At 33.8% G+C, this 27,104-nt stretch overlaps 1 protein-coding gene across 1 annotated transcript in view; it reads right to left on the bottom strand.

Annotated features, from left to right (window-relative positions):
* Positions 1–27,104, bottom strand: part of GPM6A (glycoprotein M6A) — a 118,647-nt gene that overhangs the window by 28,151 nt on the left and 63,392 nt on the right. Inside the window, exon 2 of the mRNA XM_008924785.4 lies at positions 8,886–9,078. Coding sequence (XP_008923033.1) covers positions 8,886–9,078 — 193 coding nt within the window. The remainder of the gene's footprint in view (positions 1–8,885; positions 9,079–27,104) is intronic.

The following is a 27,104-nucleotide window of genomic DNA, read 5'->3' as shown; positions in this document are numbered from 1 at the left end:
AAGTAAATTCGGGCAATTACATCTATGTCCAAGCTAAAAAAAACCCCAAACAAAAACCCAACACAATAGGAAAAATAAAGTACCAAAACTATCAAAGTACTAAAAAGTTCGTAAGATTACCATAGTACAATTCCTAACTAAAAACTTTTTTTTTTTTTTAGCTGGCAGAGACAATTTAGAAAGATGAGAAACATATGTAAATGCTACCATCAGGGTAGGACTGCTTCATCAGCTTTGGGTGTTTGTGGTTTTTTTGTTTATGTGGGGGTTTTTTGTTTGGGTTTTTTCAATTACAGGGAACTTTGAATAGTTCATGCTCACATCTAGAATGCACAATAATCTCTGTTACTCTGTAAACCACCAATGGTGACCTCTGTACTCATCCTCTTGCCCCCTGAGGGACTGATCCTAAGAGGCTGTTAAGACACTGAGATAGCAGCCTCCCCCCTCAAGCTGTCTCAAGCGTGTAGAAACAGTTTCATAAATGTGTTTTTATGAGACAGACAAGATATAAGGGGATGTTTGCAAGGAAGAAGGTCTGTTTAGGCTATGCAGAAACCAAGCCACATGCAAGTTTTTAAAAGATGTGCTCAGGCTCTCTTGGAAACCAGTTGGGAACAATTTCTTGGTGTAAGTTCATGATACTATTCATTTAAACAGATTGAGCAAAGAAGATAGTTGGTACCATGAAACAGAGAGGAATTGTTCGTAGAGGGAGGAGACAAGCAAAGGAAAACCTCAGAAGGAAGACATATAACCAGCAGAGAAAGAAGGATTTATTAATAATCATGTACTGCCTGCAAGGCAAGAACAAAAAATTGTATGTAACAATAACAATGAGGTAAAAGTAACAGAAACATTCTCACTGTGAAGGGAAAAATGAAACTACTAAGAAAATGTCCATGACAAATTTTAGATTAATACAGAGTCTAAACTTCTAAATTTCAGGTGGAAAGAAAACAAAATTGACATACAGAATGCTCAATAAAGTTTGTCAGGAAATGATAAAAAGAGAAGGGATTTACTGGAAGACAAAGTATAAGACAAACAAAACCCGATAAGTAATTTTTAGTAAAGTAGAAATAAAACACATTAGGAAGAGAACAAAGACTTATAATTCTGTATTTCTTAAAGAAATTTTGTATGTAATCATACAAAACATTTGATAAAAACAAAACCAGACCATTAGGATTATATAAAGAAGAGATCATCATACTATAATGTGCAAGTTACATTTGCATTCTGCAAGGGGCAGATTTTCTCATTCTACTCTGAACCAAAGCTGATGATCAAAGCTCATTGATTTTAATTTGTGATGTACAAAGTCTCTACAGGTATGCAGAACAAAAGCGTAAATCATCATCGTCTAAAAGTTTGATCGTTGCATCCTTCTTAGGAATGGGACAGTTGAGTGGAGATTTCATGGAGCACCTCTAAAAGCAGAGGAGAATCCAGAACCTAAGAGAGGAAGAGCAATAGTAGCACAAACCACAACTCTGCCCTATGAATCTTGTTACTTTCTTGGAACAGGAAAGGATCCAGCATATGAATTTAAATAATCATGAAATCTTCGAGTTCAGAACACAAAATTCTGACTATGACATATGGACAAGGCTGCTTCTCAAAGTTGTTGGTTGTTGGTTTTTTTTATAATCTAGTCTTGTTCTGTCTGCTCACCTCTTGCAAAACCATTTTCTCAAAAGTATTTTTAGAGATGTTAATTACAGAAGAAATCAGCAGCCTTCTTTGCCTGAAGAAGGCAAAAAACCCTGTTGGAACTAGTGCACAGTAACATGCTGACTGGTAACATGGTGGATTTACATGATGGTTTTTGTGTACTATGGATACTGAATTCCCAGGCAACTTTCTATAGTGATAAAGTGTAAAAAGATGTGGCAAAAGCACATCACAGGATTTGTGAGTGTTTCTTCATTACAGCTATAAAGTAATGAACATAAAGTACATACTGATAGTGTAAGACTGAAAACTTGTTACTAAAAGTCCTAATTGGGATGGTAATAGTGAATTTTACCCTTTTCAGATCTCCTGTGGAACAGTGAGTTATCTTAATTTTATATGGCACATAAAGTAAAAATTTAGCAATATGTATTTTACATAGAAATATACACTTTCCATTTTATGTCTATAAAGTGAACTAAGACTAAAAGGAAATAAAGGTATTTAAAACAGAAAAATGTATTTCTTATGGAGAACCTATTGAGAAAAGTCTATTGCAAGTGCAATCACAGGCATGCAGTGATTATAGCTAATCTAAGATTCCAGTCACCCAGGAAAGAGAACTGCTTAACACTGCACTAAATAATACGGATATCTGCCTAAAAGTAAGAGACTGTATTTGCACAGATGAAGACCAATAAATTCTTTATGTAAGATCATTCTGCTGGTACAACCATGTGCTGCGATGAATTTCCTTATTCAACTATTACATAAAATGAGGACTGTGTCTTTGCAGGCACTTCCCAAATCCTAAATTTTACTTACATAGGTTCTTACTGATGTTCATTCTAACAGAATATAGAACACTAGGCTACATAATACTGCTGAGTAGGTAGTAAATATGAATTTTCAGCACTGTATAATCTTTTAAAGGTCATATTCTCAGGTGCTGGCATTTTTTGTCAGATTTGATGCATCTACAAATCAAACAGTATTTAAAATGCTATGTTCTGCATCTAATCTTTAAAATGATCTGTTACAATATATATGTGACTCGACCATTCCAATGAAATAGAAATGTTCTCCTTAAGTAAACTGCATCAATAACATTGTGGTCTCTCTTCTGTCAAATTGCAATACACAAATAATACACATGGGCCAAGGTTAGATCTTCCTTGCAGAATTAACTTCATTGTTCTACACATAGACAGAATCCAGGTGCAGGAACTCATGGAGTGCTGCTAGTGAGAACTCTCATTAGCCTAGTTAGAAGTCATCTTACCAGTGAATGCTTCCAAAAACACGGTATACATCTCCAACAAATGACTGTACGTGACTGGAGTAGCCATCCTACTTGTTTGGTATATGCAAATCATGTAGACATTCACTTCTTTCCTATGTCTTCTTCCTGTTCATAGGCTCAGCTAGCTGAACTGGTGCCCAGCTGAATCTTTTCATCACAGAACCAGTGAGATCATCTGCCAGGGTTCTTTAGAATGGTTGCTGTTTCCAAGCATGATACGACACAGGCCTGCCTAAGTCAGCAAATGTTTGTCCTAATGCAGAGCCTTAAATGTTTTGCTTCCCATGATACAAATTGCGTTTAAAACATAATTTAAGTCCAAATTTGAAGAATGCCAAGCTTTTTTAAGAGACAAACGTGTCTCTTAAAAAAAAAAAAATCAGGGAAAAACAGGGAAAACCAGTTTAGTACTACTGAGTATAAAAAAGATGACTTAAACAGAATCATCACACAATTGCAATTACATTGTAATACCTTTCACAGTATTCCATTAGTAGTAGCAGAAATAAAAAAGATGATAACAGTAATATTTTAGTGCTGCCTGTATTTAACTTGTTATATCTGCAAAGTCAACAAAAACAAAAAAAGATAGAAGATCAGAATAACATCCACTTATCTACCTCTCAAAACATTTGATTTTATCACTGAGGGGAGATATAAAAACTTCTACACCTGTTCTTTGGTTTTTCCTCAAAAGAAAACAGTTGTACATCCATATGTATATTACTAAACAATATCATCTTAATAAACACTGACTATACACTGACTAAGAGAAAGGTTATCGGCAAGCACCAAACTAGGCCACAGCAGTACCTGAAACACAGGTTTTCACATTCTGAAAGGAAGGGAATTTTTAGCTCTAGGAAGGTGGCTTCAGTAGAGTGTCTGTGGCACTTCCAACAGAGAACACAGTGACAACAGATTTACAGATTGTAACTTCAGTTAGTTTACTATTTGATTTCACACCTTTAAAAGGAAGGGAATTTACAATAACCTGAAATAGCTTTGACTGTAGTAGGAAAATGGTTTTAATATTTCTATCAGGGAGGTTTCTTCGTTTTCCATTTTAAGAGCATGATTCCCTTGTTCCGTGGCCTATATATCACAAACATGTGACAGATGGCACTAGCTGGCCTTGCATACTGAAGAGAAAGAACTGTAAAAAGATGCTCTTAGGAAACACACCCAACATATCTTGTGCTGCTGATTTTCTAAAAAACTTCATTTGGAAATTGTTCCACACACCAGAAAAACATAAAAATCCAGCTGATACAATACATGCTTGATAATCATGTGTCTATTTCTGCTGCATTAGTAATCTTCTCAAAATCAGTGATTAACTAAGCAAATCTAGTAATACCTGGTACTTTGCAGATAGTGTTCACTGCAGTTTATTACATTATAGAAGGATAACTAAATCCCACACCTAAGTCAAGCAGATTGCTCAATTTTAGCAAAGCCTACAGAGCTCTTAAACTGACAAGATAGGTAACATAAAACATTCACCTCTTACACTTAAAATACTATAAAGGCAGTTTTCAGGGTAATTTAAACCATCATATTTATTTTCTTAGGCTTCCTTTGACTCTCAAGGAACTAAAATAACTACTCTACAACCACTGAAGGAATTAACATGCCAAACAAAAGCTTATGACTTCTGCAAATTCCCAAACAGGCATTTCTTTACTTGGTGGGGGTAAAGAGAGCAGGGGGAGGGGAAGCAGCTACCATTAGAATGGTGATAATGTTGATAGTGAAAATGTCTGGAACTATAAGGAACGAAGTTTCACAAAACTAATTTAGAAAACAATATAATTAGAGGTTAGTCTCAATGAAAAGGGATTGATAATTCCAAATCATTTTATAACCATCCAATTTATTAAAATTTCATGGATTTAGAAATGACTGTTTAAAGAGAGAAGAGCCTACCATTGAAATTTGTGATTTTTGAAGATATGTCCCCTCCATAAGGAATACCCATCTGTACAGTATGTGTTCATATGAATTTGAATACATTTGATTTATAGTAGCTTACAAGAGTTTAAAGTATCTGTTTTACCCGTGTCACCCTGAAGAAACTAAAATCAGGCTATAATCTAGCACTCTGAGAAAAAATACTGTAAAAAAATTCTTTGTCTTTTTTTTAGACATTTTTGGATTTGGGGTTGTATTTTCCCCCTCAAAACAAGTAAGTAAAAAAGAACTCATTCTACCCTACCCAGAATCTCTCTAGGATGCCCCCAGGATTTTGGAATTATTGACCACGATCATTCAATATTTTAACTTGGAAATAAAATCATAAATCTGAGAAAATTGTAACTTCCTGGCATTTAAAGAATTCAAAAACAGCTTCAAATTTACTTAATTTTTTAAAAATTGTAAATTTTTATTACTTATCTATATTTCCAAAGCAGATATGAACTGCAACTGGTATATACTATTTGAACTCAGACAAGAGTCCAGGGAGATGAAATCAGAGACCAAACAGCAGGGCCAGCACTCAGATCACCTCTTCTATTCCACAGGGCTGCAGCTCTTGGCTGAATCCCCAAGGGCTGAATCCTCCAAGGGAAGTTCATGGCCTATTGCAGGTTCTTAATTAACTCATCTCTCCACAAGCCTCTAGGCACCATGTGGGATGTAGGCTCCCCATGGAGCCGACAGGGAGTAGGGTAGTTGTGGCAGCCAGGGTAGCCCCAAACCCATGGCCAGGAGAGTCTGTGGTGAGGGACTGAACCCCTCAGGCTTCACTGAAATGGGGTCCTGGACTAAGGGAAGGGTGAAGAGAGGCCCTAAGGGAGGCCAGGCAGGAACAGTCAGGGCTGTTGATGCCCTCAGGGACATTTCTGAATGGCATTGTTGGATCTAGGTACTTTGGCTTCTATTTTAGGCACTTCAGGAGTGCTGTGGCTGTTCAGACTTTATTTATGCCCTCATTATGCCCTACTTTCTCTACAGGGGTCTGCTACTTTTTTTAAATTGCCGTAAGTAGTAGCACTGACCAAGATAAAAGATACAGGGTAGCTTGTGAGTTGTGTTATTTTCATTCAGAACGAACACTTGTGGACACAGCTAAAACAGACCTTATCTCTTACCACTCACATAAGTAGCTCTCAGATAGGGATTGATTTTTATTCTGAATGACATTTGAAATCCAGCATGCTAATAAAAATATAGATAGAAATCATAAGTGTGATTAAAGATAATCTAACACACTTCACTCCACTGCAGCATCTGCCTAGCACATTTATCACAGAAAGTCAGACTGCAGGCCAATCTGAGACACTTCACAGCACTAGAAGCATTAAGAGCCCAAATGTATTAAATAACGTTAAAAAGGTATAATTTAGTAGAGCACACTGCTAGATTTTTTTTTTTTTAATTCTTATAATTTCTAATCAGCACTTTGAACAACTAGCTTTTATTTACATTTCAATATGAATCATGATGTAGGCAATGCACTGTTTGTTTCTACTTACATATTCTTCCTTCTGCTTTTTGGTCTTTCAAAACTATCATTACCATAGGGCTTTTGTACTGTCAACTGTTAATCAATAGTCATGACAAAATATCAAGTATTTTTTCTCCCTACAAAATTATTTTAAAAAGCACAGTAATATCTACTTAAACAGGTAGAAAATTAATGTGTGCAAATTTCTTTGCAAGTCACACAGTTTATCCAGTTCAAAGCAATGGTTCATCTGCTTTTAGTCAAAATAGTTGCTCCTTCTCCCTTTAAGACATAAGTTTAGAGACCTCCTTCACAACTGAATAAACTGAAATTTCAAATACAGTATGTCTGCTAAAGAAAGAACTGGGTTTAGTATATCTTTTAGTAATCAAAGGAAACAAACAAATCAAAAAGCTACTAGCTAAGACAATTAAATGCCAAGAAAAGAAAAATTACCTTTATAATTCCTTGATCTTTTACAGTGAATTATATGCATTTGAACTATGCCCCCTGACTGATATTTTCACTTAAGTATTTGACAGAGAGAAGCTGGAAAACTTGCTATGAAGAGAAAGCATCGATTTGTGGCTGTTCTGCACTAATGGCTTCCTAGGGAATAATAAAATAAGTTAGAGCCTAATGAAATGACTGATCTTTCGTTCAGGATAACAATGAACCTTAGCCGTCAAGTCAAGTCAGACTCATTATTCTAAGCGACAAGCCAAAAAGGCAAAGCAGAAGTTACATCTTCCTAGCAACCCAATATATTGTTATACAAGGACATTTAAATTTCTTGATCCAAAGATGAAATTTTAATATGGCATAGCAGTGACATACTTATTTGGTACATGCTCCCTTCTGGCTACTAATCCCACAAAAAGTACACTTAACATTCACAGAGAATCTTTGAAAAGGATGCTGATAATATAGCCCTTGACAATTTAAGAAATTTAAGATTCTGTTTCTAGCTCTCATGAAAACATTGGTACCCAGTTGGATCAAATATATATATCTTGTTCATTTTCCTACCTCGAACAATGAATAGAAGGAAAAACTAAGAGCAGGCATGTTAACAGGATAACCCCCAACACTATTCTAGCCTCTGGGACTTCCTGAATTGGCTAAGTCATTCGACTGTCATTAGAAACCATCAATGGATTTGTTTTCCAAGATTATCCAGTCTTCCTTCGAGCCCATAAAATTTTTTGGCATCCATAATATAATCACAATATATAGCTAGCTTCAGAAATCTTTTATGAAACAATTGAAGAACCACCACTTGTTCCTTCTGGACCTGTTTCCTCTGATACCTCAAACTTCTTGTGCTGGAATAGAAAGACAATCTAACCTCATGCGCAATATACATCATATCCCGAATTTACAGACCTTTAGCATAACAGTTCTTCATCATCCCATTTCTAGACCGAAGAGTCCTATTATACTCGATTTTTAACCATATAGCCTCAGTTCTATAATTCTAATCATCCTTTTCTGCCTTCTTTGGGGCACCAATATTGTATACAGTATTAATGAAATGGATGAAAGATGGATTTATACAATGTCATAAGTGTGTTCTCTGTTTCTCTTTGATTTTTCTGGTAGTTGGTATTTGGTTTGTTTTTTGACTGCTGCTAAGCCCTGGGATGCAGTCATCATGGAACCATCCATCATAAGAAGTCAATGTTTTGACAGATGATCAAATCATTTCACTTCTCAAAAAAAGGGTCATGAAAGAAAATATTTACAAATTAAAGGATAGGATTCTTCAGCTTTAGTTGTAACAATTAGCAGCCAGGTAAGAATTTGGATTTCAAATACCTGAAATCATTTTTGAAAGAGAACATTTTAAAAATATTAGAAATATGTAATTTAATTTAAGGATGCAGTAAACTATTTTGTTAAATGTAATAAATTTAACAAAGAAAAGGAGATGCTCGACAAAACAAAGACCTTCCAGAAATAGGTTTCCAGGAGTAGCAAAGCATGGAACCTTCAAAACAGATTAATACTAGATATACCAGAGACAATACAATTTTGACATTTCAAGTCTCAGGGTTCTGCACAACTCTTTGGTTACTTCTTTATTGTATTTATTCCCAGAACTGTTACTTGTTGCACACTCCTGTTTTACCTATTTAGAGTATAGAGTTCTGGGGGGTTTTGGTTTGGGTTTTTTTTTTTTAAAGCAAGGATGTATGGAACAAATTCATCAACATTATTTGAAGTACTCTTCAGTAAAAACTTAAATTAAAACTGTGGGATATTAAATAGTATTACAAATTGCTTGTAAATAGTAAAAATATCAGCACAGTCAAAACTTTATCTGCTGAGCTTATCCAAATCATTCTTTCTATGATTTTCATTAAAAGACATTTTCTTGAGTCAAATTTATATCTCTGGAGGAATTTTTCAGCATTTTTAAAAGGAAACGAGTAAAAGAATCTAGTAACTTACATGGTAAAGACATCAATAACATCTCCTGCAGCTCTTGTCATCTCAAAGTAGGTTTGCAGAATGTTGACAGTTCCTGAAAGTGCTTCATGTCCACATCCACAGAACAGTGCAACTCCAGCATACAGCAGGATGGTAGCAATCAAAGATGCATAGGGAATACCTCCCAGGCATTTGATGCAACACTCGAAGCATCCTACAAGAAAAAAATCAAGTTCCAGATTATATCAAGAAAGCAAAAAGAAAGCTTTTACTCTTGAGAAACACTTTCGAAAATTAAAGACTTCAGGCCAAAGAGAGCTTCGGTCAAGTTAAACAACCCAGATCATCAGAAAATCTGTGAAAGGTTAATTCAACTTCTGAGTTTCCTCAGTTGCTTCTTGATCTGTTAAATGTAGACATGCCCTCTGATTAGCATGAAAGGTTAGAAAACAGGACGAGGCCTATAAATTTTAAATGCTTATAGAGACAATGATCAATTAAAACTGACTTATAAGATGTTCAACAGGTATGAGCCAATGTATTTTAACATGCTCCAAAGGCTTTATGCTGTGCTAAATCACAGAAATACCACAGATATGTTAAAAGAAAGAAAAAAGGCACAAAAAAATGTAGCTTTGACATGTAATTTCATATTTTGTCCTTTAAGTTGGTAAGTTTCTATTTCATTTAGGCTAGATAAGAAAAGTAAGAATTTCCTATCTGTTCAAACATTCATTCATTCATTTACTACTTTTAATGAACAAATATAAATCTGTGATATATATATATTTGTCATATATATATGTTTAGCAGCTACTTATATGCAAGATTCTCTGAAGAGTTTAAGCCATTTTCAAATATACACACATTTTCCTTAAATAGAAACCTCTTGATATTTTTGTACATGTAAAGAATACTACAAAAGGCAGTATTCCAATGGCTGGATAGTTTCTGGCAGAAAAATATAATATACTGAATATTGAATATACTAAGCATGTAAAAGACAAAATAATTCCCAATTATGCATGCTAGTTTTATAAAAATATAAAGAGAGTTATAGTTTGAGACTACTTTTGGTTAAGGACAACTTGCTATAGCAGAGCCAACTGTAAAATACCAAATGTAAAATGTGCAAATTTGTATATTTTAACTGCTGCCAAAGTTTTGCTGAGTAACCTGTTGTACAAGTTGGTCACCTCCAGCAGCCATCACACACATCCATGGGTGTAACACTTTCCATGCTTCCAATACTTTGGTAACAGCATTTCATTTTCTTCCCCCTCTCTGAGCCCATGCAACTCTGGATGAAGAACACATCTTGCAATTCATGTCATTCTACTGTAGAGTGGCAGTGGGGAGCTTTCATATTCAGCAGCACAAAGTTTTGAATGTCCAGTGATCACGTTGTGTCTTTCTTCACAGTGATTGTTAGACTGTGGGGCTTTTATACCCAGAAACTCTGTGGGTGTTTCTTCAGTGCAAGGTCTTAGGAACAGACTAACAAGATAAACAAATTCTTTTGAAGTAACTAATTCTGCATTTTAAGGAAACCTCTTAAAATTCCTTTGGTTCTGTTTTCTAAGATTACCCTTAATAATAACCGTGGTTAACTCCTCAGTGTTTAAAAGCCTACACAAATACTAGAAAAGAATCATTCACTGGAAAATCTCCTATCTAAAGGGCAAAAAAATTAACATATATTTAAAAGATATACATTGAACAAGAACTACAGGTAAATAAGTAGTTGCTTGACGTCAGAGTTTATTAAAAAATTCCCATTGCAATTTTCAGCACAGAAAAAGCCTCAGAAAATTAGTACCATTGCACATCCATAAGCTTTATATGAAAAAGTAAAAAGAAGGGGAGAGATTACAATAGACTGATAATGAGAGTGATGTATGAGGGCTTGTAAAGTCAAAGATGAAAAAATAAGGTACACCTAAATATTTTCAGGGACACATAGACTGTAGGGAGAGTGTTTCTTGATATTGCAATAGCTTAGGGCAGAGTAGTGGAAGAGAGATTTCGCTAAGGCTTCTTTTTCCCCTTCCAAGAAAGATGAAGTTGGAAGAGAGAAAGTTAAAGAAATGACAACACAAGAATAAGAACAGTTAATAGTCTGAACTAGAAGAAGATTCATTAAGGCCACACCCACATAACATTGCTGTATTTAATACTGTGAGCATTGTTATGCAGAAAAGGCTGGCTGTGCAATACCTCCTGCAAGGTGCTGCACATCACTCTCTAGGTCAAGTGAGAGTTGAGTACACACCCAGAGGTCACAAAATAAGATGTCCTCAGTACCCAGGGTCACAAATATTGCTTTAGCTTTATTATAGTGAAATATTGTAAAAATATTGTAGCAAATGTGGGGTTTGTAGCAAATGTGGGGTTTGTAGCAAATGTGGGTAGAGCCCTTCCCAAATCTTCGTTTGCAAAGCCTAGCCATGATTGTAAAAATATAGTAAAACAGCATAAAAAAGTAAAAACTGCATAATACAATAAAGTGATGACATGTAAAAAGGAGCAAAACAATGGAAAATTTAATCAGAAATAAATCCCTTTTTTCCCCCCCAATTGTTTCAAAATTTGAAAAATAACTGAAACAGATTCATAGTTTTTGAAGAAGTGTTTCTATTTATCACTTGCATTAAAACTGTTCACGCTTATAAATCTTTGAGGGAAGCTTTTAGTAGTAGAATATTTTACCAATTCAAGATCTTTTCACTCATTAAAAAAAACTCAGAAAAAAATTAATTCAACCACACTAAATTTTCAGATAATCAGGTATTCTCAAGGCCTTGCTCATTTATTCAGCTCTTCCATAGGCTTACTACCTTTCTCACTATTCATTTCATGAGTAACTCTAGACTTTTCAGGGTTGTCAAATCAACTCAAAACTAGAGAAAACCAGTGAATCAGGACTAAAATTTTAAAATGGCTATCACACATCATTCATACAACACGAGGTAATGTGCTGCAGGTAGCATTTGCTCCAGTTCTTTTCTTTCAGTTGTTCAGAATTTGAAAATGGCTGTTTAAGAACAGAACAATAGAAATGCTATTTTAACTTGCACAACGATATTGAACCACCAGTACAGAATTGTGACTCAGCTGCGCAATGTGTGAATGTCTGTGTGAGACAGGCAGTCATTCACCGCTCTGAATATCATCTTCACAAGGCAGTTAAAACATACAATCACAGAAATAATTACTAGGAAAGATGAAAAAGACTCTATGTTGCTTTGATGTTTGTTTTCATCTTCAAATACAGTTTTCAGTACTTTTCACAGAGTTCACTTTTCACAATAAGCTCATGCTATATAATTCAGCATCTACTGTACTTATTTTGCTTATATGTACCAATATTTTTCCCTCAGGTAAAAATCTAGATCTCCTGGGACCATGTGCCTTTACTAAAACCATCGGAACTAATCAAAAACACTGTTCTTTGGAGCTTTCAACATGAACTGTACTGTTGTTTTTTTCTTTATTTTATCAAAATCATTCCATAGAGAAAATTTAATCATGAAATACACAGAAGATGACAAGACAAGGAATTTTATTTTACATGGATAAAATAAAACTTCAAATACTTGCTATATTCAGCTATCAAAATGAAGCACATTAATGTTGCATTATATACATCTACCTTCCAGTCAGCAAAGATCTCATAGACTTTTGTTCCTCTTAGTACAATTATTGGTCTACATGAGAAATATGCTTGATGTAGACATCTAAACTTCTGCTTTAAAGGGCTTGAAAAGTGTTCCTTATATAGGCAAATCTGTGCACACCTCTTCTAGTTTCTGGGTTTTGGGTGTAAATTTTCTAACACATCTCCAAGTGCCCTAGCCAAACATAAGTTGACCTTCTGTTTATACAACCGCTTCTCTACATTAAGAAGGCAAAGGATTTAGATTTTGAGCAGCAGAAGAAATTGTCCCTGTGATTTACATCTTATTAGGCACACAAATTGCACCACCACAATAATTTCTTTGTTTATGTGTTAGTGGCATATGAACTCTGCCTCCTCAGTACAGATCAGGAGATACGCCTGACAAATAAAACACCTAATCCATTTCTGGCCAGTACATTTAAAAGAAGGAAAAAAAAAGATTCAGGACTTACATCTCTTCCCACTTCTGTCTGTGAAACTGAAGTTTAAATCAATGATATCAGAACCAGTTTTAAAATGCAATTATGCTACTGTATTTTACATTAGTGGATAAGAAAACCCATTCACCCTAGACATTAACATGAAGAAAATAAATATTAAAAAATACATAAAAAGTAAACATAGAGAATATGGTTTTTCATAGAGAATATTTCTGGTTTTGTTTTTTTCATTCTTTCCAAGGCATTTTCAGCTAGAACATCTAGGATGATTAATCACAGACAACTACATCTCCAAAGCATTACTGATTAATCACAGATAATTACATCTCCAATGGGAACAAGTACCTCTGATGATCATATAACATTTTAATAACATTTTTTCTTATTTTTATTAAAGAATTTTCTTTCTAATATGAGGAGATAGGACAGCAGAGCCAAAGTAAAATGCAAGAGAACTACATAAACTTGAAATAAACAAAGTAACAAAATCTTCTGTGCCTTCCATGCCTGGTTAGATATGCATTTTTTTATATCTAAATTTGTACCACTTGTCACACAGCTTTCATGGCCAATCAACTCAAATACAGAAATACAGTTTCACAGACCATCATGAAACATGCAGATTAAATTCTGAATTCTATTAAGGTAGACTTAACCTCAAGAAGTCAAGCTACTGTTATGTAATATTTTAATTGATAAATACACCCATCAAAACACATTGTACTGAAGAAAAAGTAACATCTCTTACTTATATCTAGTATCAAAACCCCCTCAAATTATTCAACGTGGCCAGACTTTCTGATCTGAAACTGGTCACCAAGGCATCACAGTATAGCAACACACAGAAGCAATCAAGCTTCTTTAATATTGTCCCAAGTACAGAAGAAAGACAAGACATTCAAGATGGGGCTTTACTAAGCTGCAAATGAGGTGAAGCAACCTTTTGGAATGAGTCAGCAAAGATCATCCCTGTGCTTTGATCTGAAAAACCTATTCGAGAAGGGTTGCATACACAATCCCACATATTTGCCCTCTGTGTCCCAGGATCATTCATGGGATACACCCCCACTCTGCTCCCACCCTCTACTGTTATACAAGATGCTAAAAACTAAAATGCCTTTCTTAGTCTCACTCAGGAGATGACTTCTTATTTAAATTAGCTTTCAGTTAGAATGATTACTGTTACAGAATTAGCTATCAAGCAACAAAAGTACTTTTACCACAAAATTAATTCTGAGATCCTGACTGCTAGGACCACAGTGGAAAATTAAACTAGACAGTATTTTGATTGAATTGTTAAGCATGTAAAGCAACATGTTACATCAAAAAGTAAGAATAATATCCCAACAAAATCACAAAAGGACTTTCAGGAAAAATGCTGACTAATTGCAAGAAAATACAAAACATATGCAGGTATCTTTTACACATTAAATTGTATATCATTACTGGATCTACTTTGACTTGTTATCTCCTTACATGTTAGCTAACGTATCAGCTAACACCAAAAATCAAAATGTTAGTCCCTAGGTCTTTACAGTAATTTTGCAGTTAATAATTGCATCAGTTACTGCACTCAACATGGGACCAAGGTTAAGAGGAATCATAAAGACTTTTTCTTATTTAGATGCAAAATTTATCCAACTAAATTGAAATACCTAAGGTTGTGCATTGTGCATGTTTGCTCATAAGAATCTCCCATCCAAGGTGATAACTTTAAGTAGTGGGGATGTAATCCAATTATACTGTATCCAAAAATTCTCCCTCTGTAGAAACAAAGCTTCACACAACTCCTCCATTCACATATTTACCTTTGCAAAATCTATCCCAACTGACTGTGATTCTCTAAGCTTCAGTCATCATAAGAAAATTACTTAAGATATTTAAATGATACTGAGATTATCTCACCATGGACATGTCAAGTCTCCACACAGCCCCCACTGCCCCCCAGACCAACAATAATAATGATAACATTGCAGCATAAAGATCCACAATTTTCTCTCCTATTGCATACCATTACATTTTGCCTTTAGGTTATACAAAGAATTTTCATCAACATTAAAAAATTATAAAATCCTTAAAAGGAGTTTCAAAACAAAAATGAGAAGAAAAATTGCATACATATAATAAAGTGGTCTGAAAATGGAGCCTTAAGAGACTGAAGAAACTGAATGTGTATGTGAGGAATTTTTTAGTAACAAAAGATGCACAGCTTTATTGCCAACTTTGAGAGTTCATGTTTTCTTACAGGGCTAAATGCTGAAATAATTGAAATTGAATCAGTAAAGGTGAAATATTTGGTCCTTCAGCACATTTTGAACTACAGAAAATATTTGTAATCTTGTCCGTAATCAGCAAAAGAAAAGGAATAGCATTTTTTTATTTGTAGGCTCACAGAAATAAAATTGAAATAATCAACTGTTATTTACTCCACCCTATATCAATACAAGATTGCTCTGCACTTGTACTAAGAAAATACAGACCAACAGATACTGTTGTAAAAAGCCCTTTTCTAAACTGAATTTAATTCTTTGAGAAATTTTATTCAGAGATTTTAGAATTCTAATACCATCTCAGGTCAGTAGTCCAATGTAAATTCAAATGTGTCATGGAATGCAAGAAAATTGCACAGTAGAACATTTTTTTTCAAAAGGAAAACTACTAAGACCTTCAAAGACCTGATTAAAAAACTCATTTATGAATGTAAAATTATTTTTTTCATTGTTATTTTCATTTGAAATGTAGGGATCTTCAGATTACATGGTATTTTAATAAAATATAGTACAGTACACAAAATCCCTCCCTCTCTTAATCATATGGATGCTCTCTTGATCTGAGTAACAGAAAATAATAATTAAATCTGAACAAAGGCAATAGAATTTGTACATTTTTGTACACGGTTTAAAATTAGCTATGATTTCATCCAGAACTGCCCCTTGTTCTTGTTGTCCCTTGTCCCTTGTTAAACACTCAGTACTCCAGTTCAAATTGTAATGTTTAAAAAACTGTATTCACTAGAGAAAAAAAAATTAATTCAGCAAGCTCAGTACAAATCATGGTACCTCTTACATCAGAAATATAACTTAGATTTGCATTTTCATCATATGCATTGAACACATTTCTTCACTCATATTCAAGTTAATTAAATCTTGAATGGATTGCTTATATAGATTCTAAATAATCAACTGTTTTAATGTAGTGTGGTAGTAAAATGAAATAAGCTACTTTGTCAATGAGAAGGAATATTGTTCCAAGAAATCTTCATCTATAACACTGACCTATTTAAACAACTATATTTAGCAAATCAACATAGCAGAGATCTATAATTTCTGGGTTACTATCACCTGATACAATAAACTTTCAAAGCCAAATTCAAGATGTATTTTATATTTGATCTAAATTATATTAAAAATCAATTGTCATCTAAGTTTAAAGACAGAGATAACACAAAGAAACATGGTTTTAATTCTCATCAAAGCACAAAGTATGGCAACTTAAACAAGGAATAAGTGGTCATCTCTTTCTCCTAGTTTGGGAGTCATGTATGTACTTATCCCAAGATAACAAACATGTTTCTCTTGTTCCATCTGTCTTAACTGTTCTGAAATCTGAAGGGGAAAAAAAACAAAACAAAAAAACCCAAACAGGCTATCAACAGTCTCTTTTCCCAGATAACTGAGACACAGTTGTATATGGATAAATATACAAATAACATATACACATATATATGCACACACACAGTTCTACTATAATGTCCAGCAGGAAAGAGAATTAAACGAAAAATCTACCAACCTATCTGTTGAATATATGTAAAAAGGCAAATCTGAATTAACCACCATGTACAATAATTTCATCCCATCTTTCACTGGTCATACTTCAGCAATACTCAATGGCGGAAGGACAAAAATTAATTTTCCATCATACTGGATTGTATCAATGACCAAACAGCTTGTTGAATTCCTCTGTTGCACCACAGTATTCTGCCAAAGTATTTGTTGCACTTGGATGACTTTCTAATGAATTATGTGAATCACTGGGTATGATACATTAATAAAAAAGCACTGTGAAGCACTACACCTGATTAGTACCTTTTGGCAAAATGCAGATCTAAGATGTAATGACAGCAGAGAATCAGTGGTTTGGCAGGAAAGTCTCATCATGAATCATGATCAAAGGTCTAGATTTCATGTAGTGAAGGTGCATTCCAAGCTTTAGCAGAGACTGCATAACATCCCAAAGAGCTACTCTGTATTTCTTTCCTCCTCCATAACTCTCAACAACAAAGGGAAGCTATCTTGGATTAAATGGAACTAATTTTTTAAAGAAAAATGTCTCATTTTCTTTGCCAGCCAGACAGGAAACTAGCCTTTTCATCACTATTTTTTTACTTCTTCTTTGATGAACAGGTAAATCATCCTGCATGCTGTATGCTTCCTTTAAAGTATCAGTGTTACCTCTCCCACCCCTGTCAATTGTAATTTTAACAAAGAACTAATTTAAGCAAAAGCTCCTGGCTGCACACCTCATGGCTTGTCAAAGAAATTGGCTCAGTTACTATTTAGGTACCTACACAAGGCTCCATTTAGTAAGGCATTGAGCACGTGCTTGACTTAAAACATGTGGCTTGTCTCATCAACTTAAAATCAAATTAACACTGTAACTTCAATAAAATACAGAATATGAGGTAGATATCCAGAACTAAATGGCATCATATCAGTAGATATGACACCTTTTTTGTTTCACATTCAAAGAAGAAAAATTTACATGTGAGATATTTATAAATATCCATATTAGTTTTGTTTATCTTGGCCCAAGTAGATAATGCTTCTGATGAGAGAGGAACAGATTATTAACTGAAAGCATCAGAAGAGGGATCTGTACGTGCTTGAGAAGATTGGTTTTTACAGGCACTGTTATAGCTTGTAAAGTAAAACAATGCGATTTTTTTAGAGAAAGTATTAACTAAAATAATATATGTATATACATGCAAGAATGTACACACATCTTTGAAAGAAACTACAAACAGAAATGAATCCTTATATTTGGGATATTGATGATTATTTCAATGTACAGAAAACTGTGCTGCAACTAGCTGTTATAGAGTCTTCAGTACTTTAGGTTTATTGCTGTTTAATGAGACAAATCTTAATCTAGCAGTTAATAAGTATTAAGGTTACTGACACAGAGCAGTCACTTCCTGAAATACAAATTAGTCAGGCATAACACAGTCAATCTCTGTAATCTTAAAAAAACCTTCTGGCTGATTTAACAGACAACATTTGTCAGCTTCAAAATCATTCTAAAGCTAAGGGGACAGGAATGAAACAAACTAGTTGCACAAATGTGATAGAAAGAATGAAGAAGTGGGTCGATTAATTCAAAGTTTGTCCATTGCAGGTATTTTTTATATATCATGTATCTTAGATTTGCACATTAAATAAATGTACATTATTGTTAATAAAGAGGGTATAAACATGTTAATAAATAGGTTATAAAAATGTTATATGTATCAATAATGCATAGATGATTATTGGAACAATTATAAATGTTTCTGGTTTGATCTGATTGAAAACAATAACATTTTGTAAGAACATTAATTCCATGCAACATTTAGCATATGCTCCTTATAAAGTGAATGACAAGGCTATGGATCATAAAACTAGAAAATAAGTATCCTTTTCATCTCTCTCATCTAGAGTTCATAGAATCAATTCCTCAATTCTTTTCCTCAGCCTTGAAAAGAGCTATTTCTTCCAAATGGAAAGTTACTATGGAGTATGAACTGAAATGTAATTCTGCACTAATTTTTTCTCATTCACTAATAAACTAAGTCATACTGGGCTTTAAACCACATCTTTTTTCTTTCATTTTCCAAATCTTACAAACACAGGAAACATTGGACAATGAATTTTCTGTGCACTCATCTGTTTAAACAGAATGTTCTATAAACCTCTTATATATTTAATAGGTCTTTGTGGTTTTAAACATCTTCAATTTAGAGAAGGTAGCATCCTCCTTTTTTTTTTAAGTGGTGTAAAAGAGGAACAAACAGATTATTTGCCAAGTGACTTTTCAGTTTGGCACTCAGAATAAGATTAATATGACTTCTCAGAGTACTTACACATATATAGCTCTTTATATAATGAAAGCACATTTTGCTGTTGACATTTCCAATTCTCTGTGCTTAAAACTCAGATATAACAAAAATACAATTAAAGGTAAGTTGTAAATACCTTGATCTCAGGAAATTTTCCAGCAGTTGTGCAGGGCATAGTGGCCAGAAGCATATGAATAAAATACAAAATATTCAGCTGCCTTAAATGATCTCTTTTACCTTACAAATCTTTTCTCTGCTGAAGCAGACAGGGGCTGTAGGTTGTACAGCTATTAGCTGATAGCAGTGGATTTCTAGAACTCAAAAAGCCTGGACCTTTGGATACAGTAGCAATTAAAATTTTCATTTACTTGGCATTATATAGCCCTTTCTCTTTATTCTACATCATATGCAATTTTTGATTCTACATCCTCATATTTTATATCACTTTTATCTCAAAACTTTCTCTTCGCTTCATCTGCTCCCTTTACCCTCAGGCTGTCTTCATCTTGGCTACTCCTATTCCCTTGAACACCTATGTGCCTAAGAAACAATCAGAGTTTATAATCTTGCTAATTCTCTTCAAAACTGGAAGACAGAAAGCTCAACTGCTCTGTGGAATGTGCACTTCTCTCCCCACTCTTGTTTTACCTAATTCCACCACTCCTCTCCAAGGCATTGAGATAACATTGAGATATTCCTCAATGAAACAGACATGTACAGGTTGTCACATTTACTACCCAAAAGGGTAGAATAACTCCAAGTAAAGTAGCAGAAAAAAGAATTATAGAAAGCTTCAGTCTGAAATTTTGAATTCTTCTGGAAAGAAAGCCATAACCTTTTAATAGAAGCATTATATGACTGTCATTCTTACATCTCGGAAAGGAAAAATATTAAGAAATAGATGGGGCAGATAGCCATTATCCTTCTGGACATGACCAGTTAGGTGGAAAACTACTCCATGAAACTAATTAATGCCATTGCACATATTTTTCAAAAAATACATGTGAATGTGTATAACACTTTAAAATGTACTACTTGAACTGCTCTATATAGTAATTAACAGTTTAATCTCATTTAAAACCAAAAACTTATGAAACTATGAGTAAATAGTTTTCAGACATAAATAAAACACAAACATAAGTGTTTGCCAGTGAATTTAGAATAAACAATCTACAGGCATCATTTAATCAGTGCAAATTTACATATTCTTTATTTTTATTGATAGCAACTTTAAAGATACAGGTCATAAGCAAAGTCTCTGTGGACGAGTGTGTTACATAATTTCTTAAGTCTACAACTAATAATCTTAGTGATATCAAACAGAAAGGTTTTTACTGGAACAGAGTAATTACATCCTACCAAGATCTCAGGTTAAGTAATGTATTTCTTGTGAACAGAAACCTCTGCAACCAACTTCTATTGGCTTCAAAAAGACCATATATTTAAAACCTAAGCTATCTCCCACTGCAGTTAAACAGCCTTTATTATTGATTCCAGCAGGAACAGAAATCTCAACAAGTATTTAATGCAGCGACAATTTTTAAAGTAAAGGAATGAATAACCGTATTGAGGAAATTGACTCTCAACCAAACAGATTAGAACCTAGTGAAAGATCAATATGCTTTAAGCATGCATTTCATTTTCAGTCTTGATGTATAATGGAAAAAGCATTTATACTTTTGTATTGAAATACTAAAAGATACTTACAGCTAATACATGGGAAACAGACAAGAAAATTTCATTTCAAGAACAGACTCTGAAATAATATTTCATATTACTCTTACTCATCTGCTCTTTTTCCATGAAAACTACTTTCTTGTTTCACAAAGGTTCTTTTGTAAGACACCTAGATACAATTATTTTCATTAAAGTTTATAGTTTAGTCAAAACTCAATAGGATGCTGAAAGTCTCTAATAAATTTTAATATATTTTCAAGTTAGACATCCTGTAGCTTTCCGTTTTTGTAGTTCTTTTTGCCCCTAAGTCTTTCTTCAATGAAAAAAAATTAATTTTTTGGAAAGGATGCAAAAAGTAGAATATTCTACTGATTCCGTGCTTTCTTGAACCTGTTGATCTTATTTTCTTAGTTAAGAATAAATTGAAGAATGAGAAGGTAATATAAAACACTGAAAAGAGTTCTTCAAGAGCATAGAACGTGAAATATAATTATTATGCATCAGAGACTTTTTTTCCCCTCACAGAAACCTAAAGTAAGGGAACTATTTTTAAGACAGGCACACAAAAGAGCAAGAAAAAAATCTGTGAAAGAGCAAAGACAATAAAAATTGGGAAATATGCTAAAAAATAAAAATGAAGTTTCCATTTAATATTTTTATCCTAATGGTCACAGACTAATCACTTTTTTAACCACTGATTATGAGTCCAACTTAAGGGCCAACTTAAACCTTACACTAAATGGTGTTAAGACCGTAACTTAAGAGTTAAATAGAGTTTTCTTTCTAAAGTTTCTAAATTTCTTTTTAGAAAGAAATCAAGTATTAATTTATGGATTTCAGATAATGTATAATGAAATATATCTACACTTGATTTGGTCAAAATGTGGGACTACAAGACTGCATGAAATTCAGCAGTACACTGACAGTCTGAATAGATACAGATATCATCTAATATTTATATACCAGCAGCACCTTCCTATGTCCTTACCTTAACTTTAAAACAGGAAATGCCTGTAGTTTTTAGGTATGGTTTATGTTGGCTTTAGAATGCTTTATTATTACAAATTTTGTTTTTTTCCTAAACTCCAAATACTAAGGAAATGAAAGATTTTACATGAAACAGAAAAAAGATAGGTCAATCCTGAAATAAGAAAGCATTTTCCAGAAGCCATGATACAGGCTGACTGGCTCTCATTTCTCATGTATCTCCTGTTCTCCTGGCTTGCTCTACAGACAGAGAGCTCTGTAGTTCTTCACAGTTACACCAGTGTGATAGGATGCTCTATACTGTCACATTTCACAGCAAGCAATAACTACCTTCCAGTACATTATTTCACTGAAGCAGTTCCAGAAAGAGAAATCAAAGCAAAACTCAAGAAGACAATATAGCATATTTGGAAAGAAAGCATAGATATAAAAAGATAAGTTCAAAAGAATATTTCAAAAAAGGATTAGTACTTTGGTAGTGAAAAAAATTCTTTCAAATTCTATTTATAATATGTAAGATTTATATTGGATTTTCTTTACGTAAAAGATTTGTAATTATTTTATTGTGGTTAAAATTTCCCGAGAATGTATTAGTCTGTTTTTGAGACACAAATGATTTTTCTCCTACGCTCAAAAGTTTTGAGCTTAAAAGCTTTCTAATGTAACATATTATCTTATAAAATATGCTGGTGCTTTAAGGTAAGGTCACTACAGAAAGGGAACAACAGATACTTTCGGAACACATACCTGTTATTACTATACAAATAAAAGGCATTTGTCTTTTTACAGCAGTGATCTTTACCTAAGATTGCTGTTATAAGTCCTGTGTTGACTATGGTCAAATTTGGTGAATATTAAATTTGTTTTCATTTTATTATGTTTAATTAAAAAGTTTACTTACTCACTCAATAAACACAAGCTGAATAGCATTAACACTTGTTTGATAAAGCAGTTTAATGTTATGTATAACTTTGTTAAAAAAACCTTTTTTTTTAAGAAATGAAAACGTAAACTTTTACACTAAAATTAAAGTCACAATAGTTGTAAACTACTATTTTTTTGAAGCTTGAAACTGTCAAAATTAATCCATTTCATCCTTTCTGCGTTAATTTAATTAGAATAGCACAGCTATCTCTAGAAGTAAGCCATTTAGCATTTAAAAAAGGTCACAGTCTCAGGAAGTCTTATTGAGCTCCTGTACAGTCTCTTCATTGTATCACTATGCTAAGAGCAATATATGTTACTCCTGGGAAATGAAAAAAATATAGAAGTGAAAAGGTCAACAGGCAGAAAGGTTTGAGATTTAAAAAAAATAAAACAAAGACAAGCACATTTGAAGAAAAACAATTTGCTACTGCAAAAGATATGGATCTATGTGTATCCATAACATACTTACCTATAAGTATTTACACAAGTTGATTTCCGTTAAACTGCAGTTTTTTGAAAAGCAACTGGAGAATGTGTCTTTTCTACTGTATAAATCTGTATGTTCATGGCAATTATATCTAGGATTGGGAATGCAAAAATAAACAATTCTGCCTGGGATTTCCAGTATGCCTTTGCAGTGTCATTATTCCAGGCACACACCTTCGCCTGCATTTACACAGGAAACTCATCACCTGCATATGAGAACAAAGCTGTGTCGTACTCAAAAGCTGTTACAGTGTGATAACAGGACACCATCAGGCTACTCACAATGGTAATATAGACAAAATTTTTAAAATGGAAGAATCAGACACATTTGTGATCTAATATAATCCATACAAACTACAAGTAGACAATTCATTTATTTTGGCTGCCACTACACTTCTTTTTGAGGTAGTGAAGGAGCTGCATAGAGCTGTACAGACTGGCAAAAGAGTTTTGACTATGTTAAGAGGTGTTTTGAGCAATGCTTTCACCCACCCTCCCCAACCATTCCAGAAAATATTATTCCTTTAAACTAATCTGTTGGAAGGGAAATTATGATTTTCACAGATCTTTCAAATGGGCTTTTTTGTTTGCTTTTAAAATGTTTTAGCATTTTCAAATGGATGTTTAAATTTAAGCTAATTTTCTTTTTTAACTGTTTTTATATTGAAGATTTGATTAAAGCCAAAATTTAAAAAACAGTTTTTGATAAAGCCAAGTGATTTCTCTGAGTTAATAACTAATAAAAGAAACAGATTTTACAACTTAAGCTGTTTCAGGATAGAAAAGTTGTATACAGAACGCACAACTGATGCTCCTTGTATTTTAAGACTTCAAAGAAACAAGACAGGGAAAGGCTTTGGTTCACTATATAATTATCTATTTCTGGTTTTTTTCCAATGAATTCTAAACAAAGTATTAATACAAACTTCCTACTTTGCCTCTTGCATTACCTGTTCTGCGTGGAGGTACTTGAAGAGTTCTGAACTTTTAATTTGTAATAACTTATATTAGCTGCATCCTAGACAAGCTTATTCTGATTCACTTGCCAAGCATATGGACTATGTCTTCTCTGAACATGCAACACAGGAAAAAAACTGAGAGCAGTAAACATCATATAGAGGATCAAGGATTTGGAAGAGAGCTGTTTTGCAGGCCAAATCCTCAATGTATGCGAAACAAAATAGACTAAAATACTGAATTTTAAGTGAACTCCAGCTATTCTGATCAGATGTCAACACCACTGAAAGCATACGAACAAAAAGATTAACTATGCATAAAAAAAACCCCACAAGTTAATGGCATTCATATTTCGATAAAAGTTTGCAACCAGATGTCATAGATGACAGCAGAAACCAGGATACTAGTTTACTATTTAATTTATTGAAACAATATTGATTTGAGAATTTCTATTTTATGAACAGGATATTATCCAACATGGAAAGTTATGATATTCTCTGTTTGCTAAGACATACAAAGCATGAGCAAACTGCAAACAACTCACACATAAAATGTTATAAAAATGTTTGAATTACATATACTTTGCCAATAACATTGACACAATATTGGTATGGATTTATAATGCTGTTTTTTCAGTTTACTAGAGACAAATCCTTCAGACTTTTTGATTACACACAGTCCAATCTAACAGCGCCTGAGTGCAGAAGAATGCACAAGAGTTCTCTCCAAAGTCAATGATCTCCTCTCTACATGAAGATTTTGGAGTTGTGTATGCTGAAGGCAAACATCTTTAGGGAGCATTAAAAAGAGTGTTCTGACTGCTATTGTAACAACTATAATTGACTCTAATTCTACATGCTGCAGATAAATATCATGGGAAATTTCCAAAATTGTGCTCAGATCACTGTTAGTCACTCTGCTGCATTCTTATAAAAAATCGGAATCTGACATTCCATCTTAATCCAAGGAGCATATTGGTATGTTACATAGGTTTTGCCAATCACTTTCCAATTATGGATTAATAGTAACCAAGCTAGGTTACAGACACTAGCACAGGAATAAGAATTCATCTGCCTCCAGGGATTTCATCTGCTTCCTGGGCTAGGACAAGTCATTCAAGGAGATGATGGAACAAAAATCAATTTGCAGTAAATGATCCCCTTGTGTAGCTCACAAAAATCACTGAACACTCTGAGCATAGTTGCTTTTTGAATATTTAGACAATTCCTGATGGGCAAATCTCAGTGTGGATGCAGGACACGTGGTCAGGGAGGCAAATGTGCACTTACTGAGCATATTAAAGAGTAAGCATTTAGAGTCACAGCAATGCTACAAGAGTACCTTACATGTAATACCACAAAGGCTCCAAACAGACATTACAGACTAGCTTCCCTATTGAGAATGTAGACACTGCATATAGAAGCTAAGAGGCAACATCTTCCTTTTCATGTTACATAATTTCTTGTATGCCTTTCCTTATCCTTATTCAACATTACACACCAAGAGAGGGTTTACATATTCAAAGATATACATTGCAAAAAAAAAAAAAAAATTGTTAGGTTGTTTTCTGTTTTGGTTTCAGTTTTTTTTAATGGAAACCACTACCAAAATCTGTTCACCAAACTTGGTAAACTGAAAATTCAGACCACTACCAGTGTACTCAGACTATTGAAGATTCTGAGTGAGGTCAAAATCTCAAAATGTTTACATATAGTTTTAAACAGAATTTTAGTATCCAAAGCAGAAACTGAAGGAATCCATAAGTAAGCCAAAAAACCAGGTAATATGAGATCCAAAGCAATGCAGATGAAAATGGACACTACTTTTTTTCTTCTTTTTTGAGGCATGATCTGCTAATAGTATTTGAGAGTACAAATGCTTCTCCTACAACAAAATAAATAACTTTATAAACACTTTAAAAGCAGTGAATTGAGGATATAAAAATAAGGATGATGTGTACAAAAGAAGAAATAATCCCATTCCTGAAATCAAATAATTACATTCCTACAGTTCAATGAGATACCAAAAGAAAGGAGCCCAATGGCCTTCTGAATAAAATACAGTAAACACTACCTACAATCACACAAAGTGGTCTCCTGAAACCCATCCTTAGAATTTGTAGATTAAAGCTGGATTTTTTTTGAAGTTGGCTTGTGTTTGGACTCCGAGCCATGGAAGAATGGCACATGTATAGTAGAAAGCAAGTATTATACAAGTAGCCATATAGTTTTATGCAAATGAATTTCCATTAAAGCAAAGAAAAAAGTTCCATTTTCCATAAATTGTCAAATATAACAACCGAAAACTTGTATTTGCTGTCACTACAGAAGATTCACACTTCCTTCTAAACATTTGATTCTAAAGTAAGACAGGTTATTCTGCTTACATTTGCAAATAAATATAAATTTCATACACCTAAAATGCTGACAAGGAGGGCCAAAAAAACAGAGTCAAACAAGCATGGTTTTCATTAGATCCTCAAACCAAACAAACTTTTCTAGAGGTTAAGGGAGTACAAAAACATGAAGGTTGGCAATACATTTTGCCAACCAGTTCCAGTGAGCTCAGTAAAATAATCCTAATGAATCTGCAAGTATACATCCTCTAATGAAAGAACACTGCTCATTTCCACAAAGCACAAATGGCAATATGTTTATATGAGCTCATCTAAATGACCTTAAAAGACTTTCTTCTGTTTTCTCAAATAGTACCTTCTGAGGAAAATCACTCTAAAAGACATGAAAAGGTCAATATAATATAATACTTTAGAGGGCTACAGGGAACCTAAGGATTCTTCTAAGGCTTGGGCATACTTTCAGACAGAAAGTATACACTTCAGATCCACTCAACTAATAAGAAGTCAAAGACTGCAGAAAGTATCTAATGTGGAAGGGCGAGGACAACAAAGGAAAACTGCAAAACACACGGTAGGGAGTATCTTTAACCACACATACTGCATTCTAGTAAAAATCCTTTCTTTTGGAGACCAGATG

The sequence above is a fragment of the Manacus vitellinus genome, unplaced genomic scaffold (assembly GCF_001715985.3).
Source record: "Manacus vitellinus isolate BGI_N305 unplaced genomic scaffold, ASM171598v3 scaffold_0_pilon, whole genome shotgun sequence".
In the NCBI taxonomy this organism is placed as follows: Eukaryota; Metazoa; Chordata; class Aves; order Passeriformes; family Pipridae; genus Manacus; species Manacus vitellinus.
The sequence above is the reverse complement of the archived record's forward strand: the minus strand, read 5'-3'. Positions and strand labels throughout refer to the sequence as shown.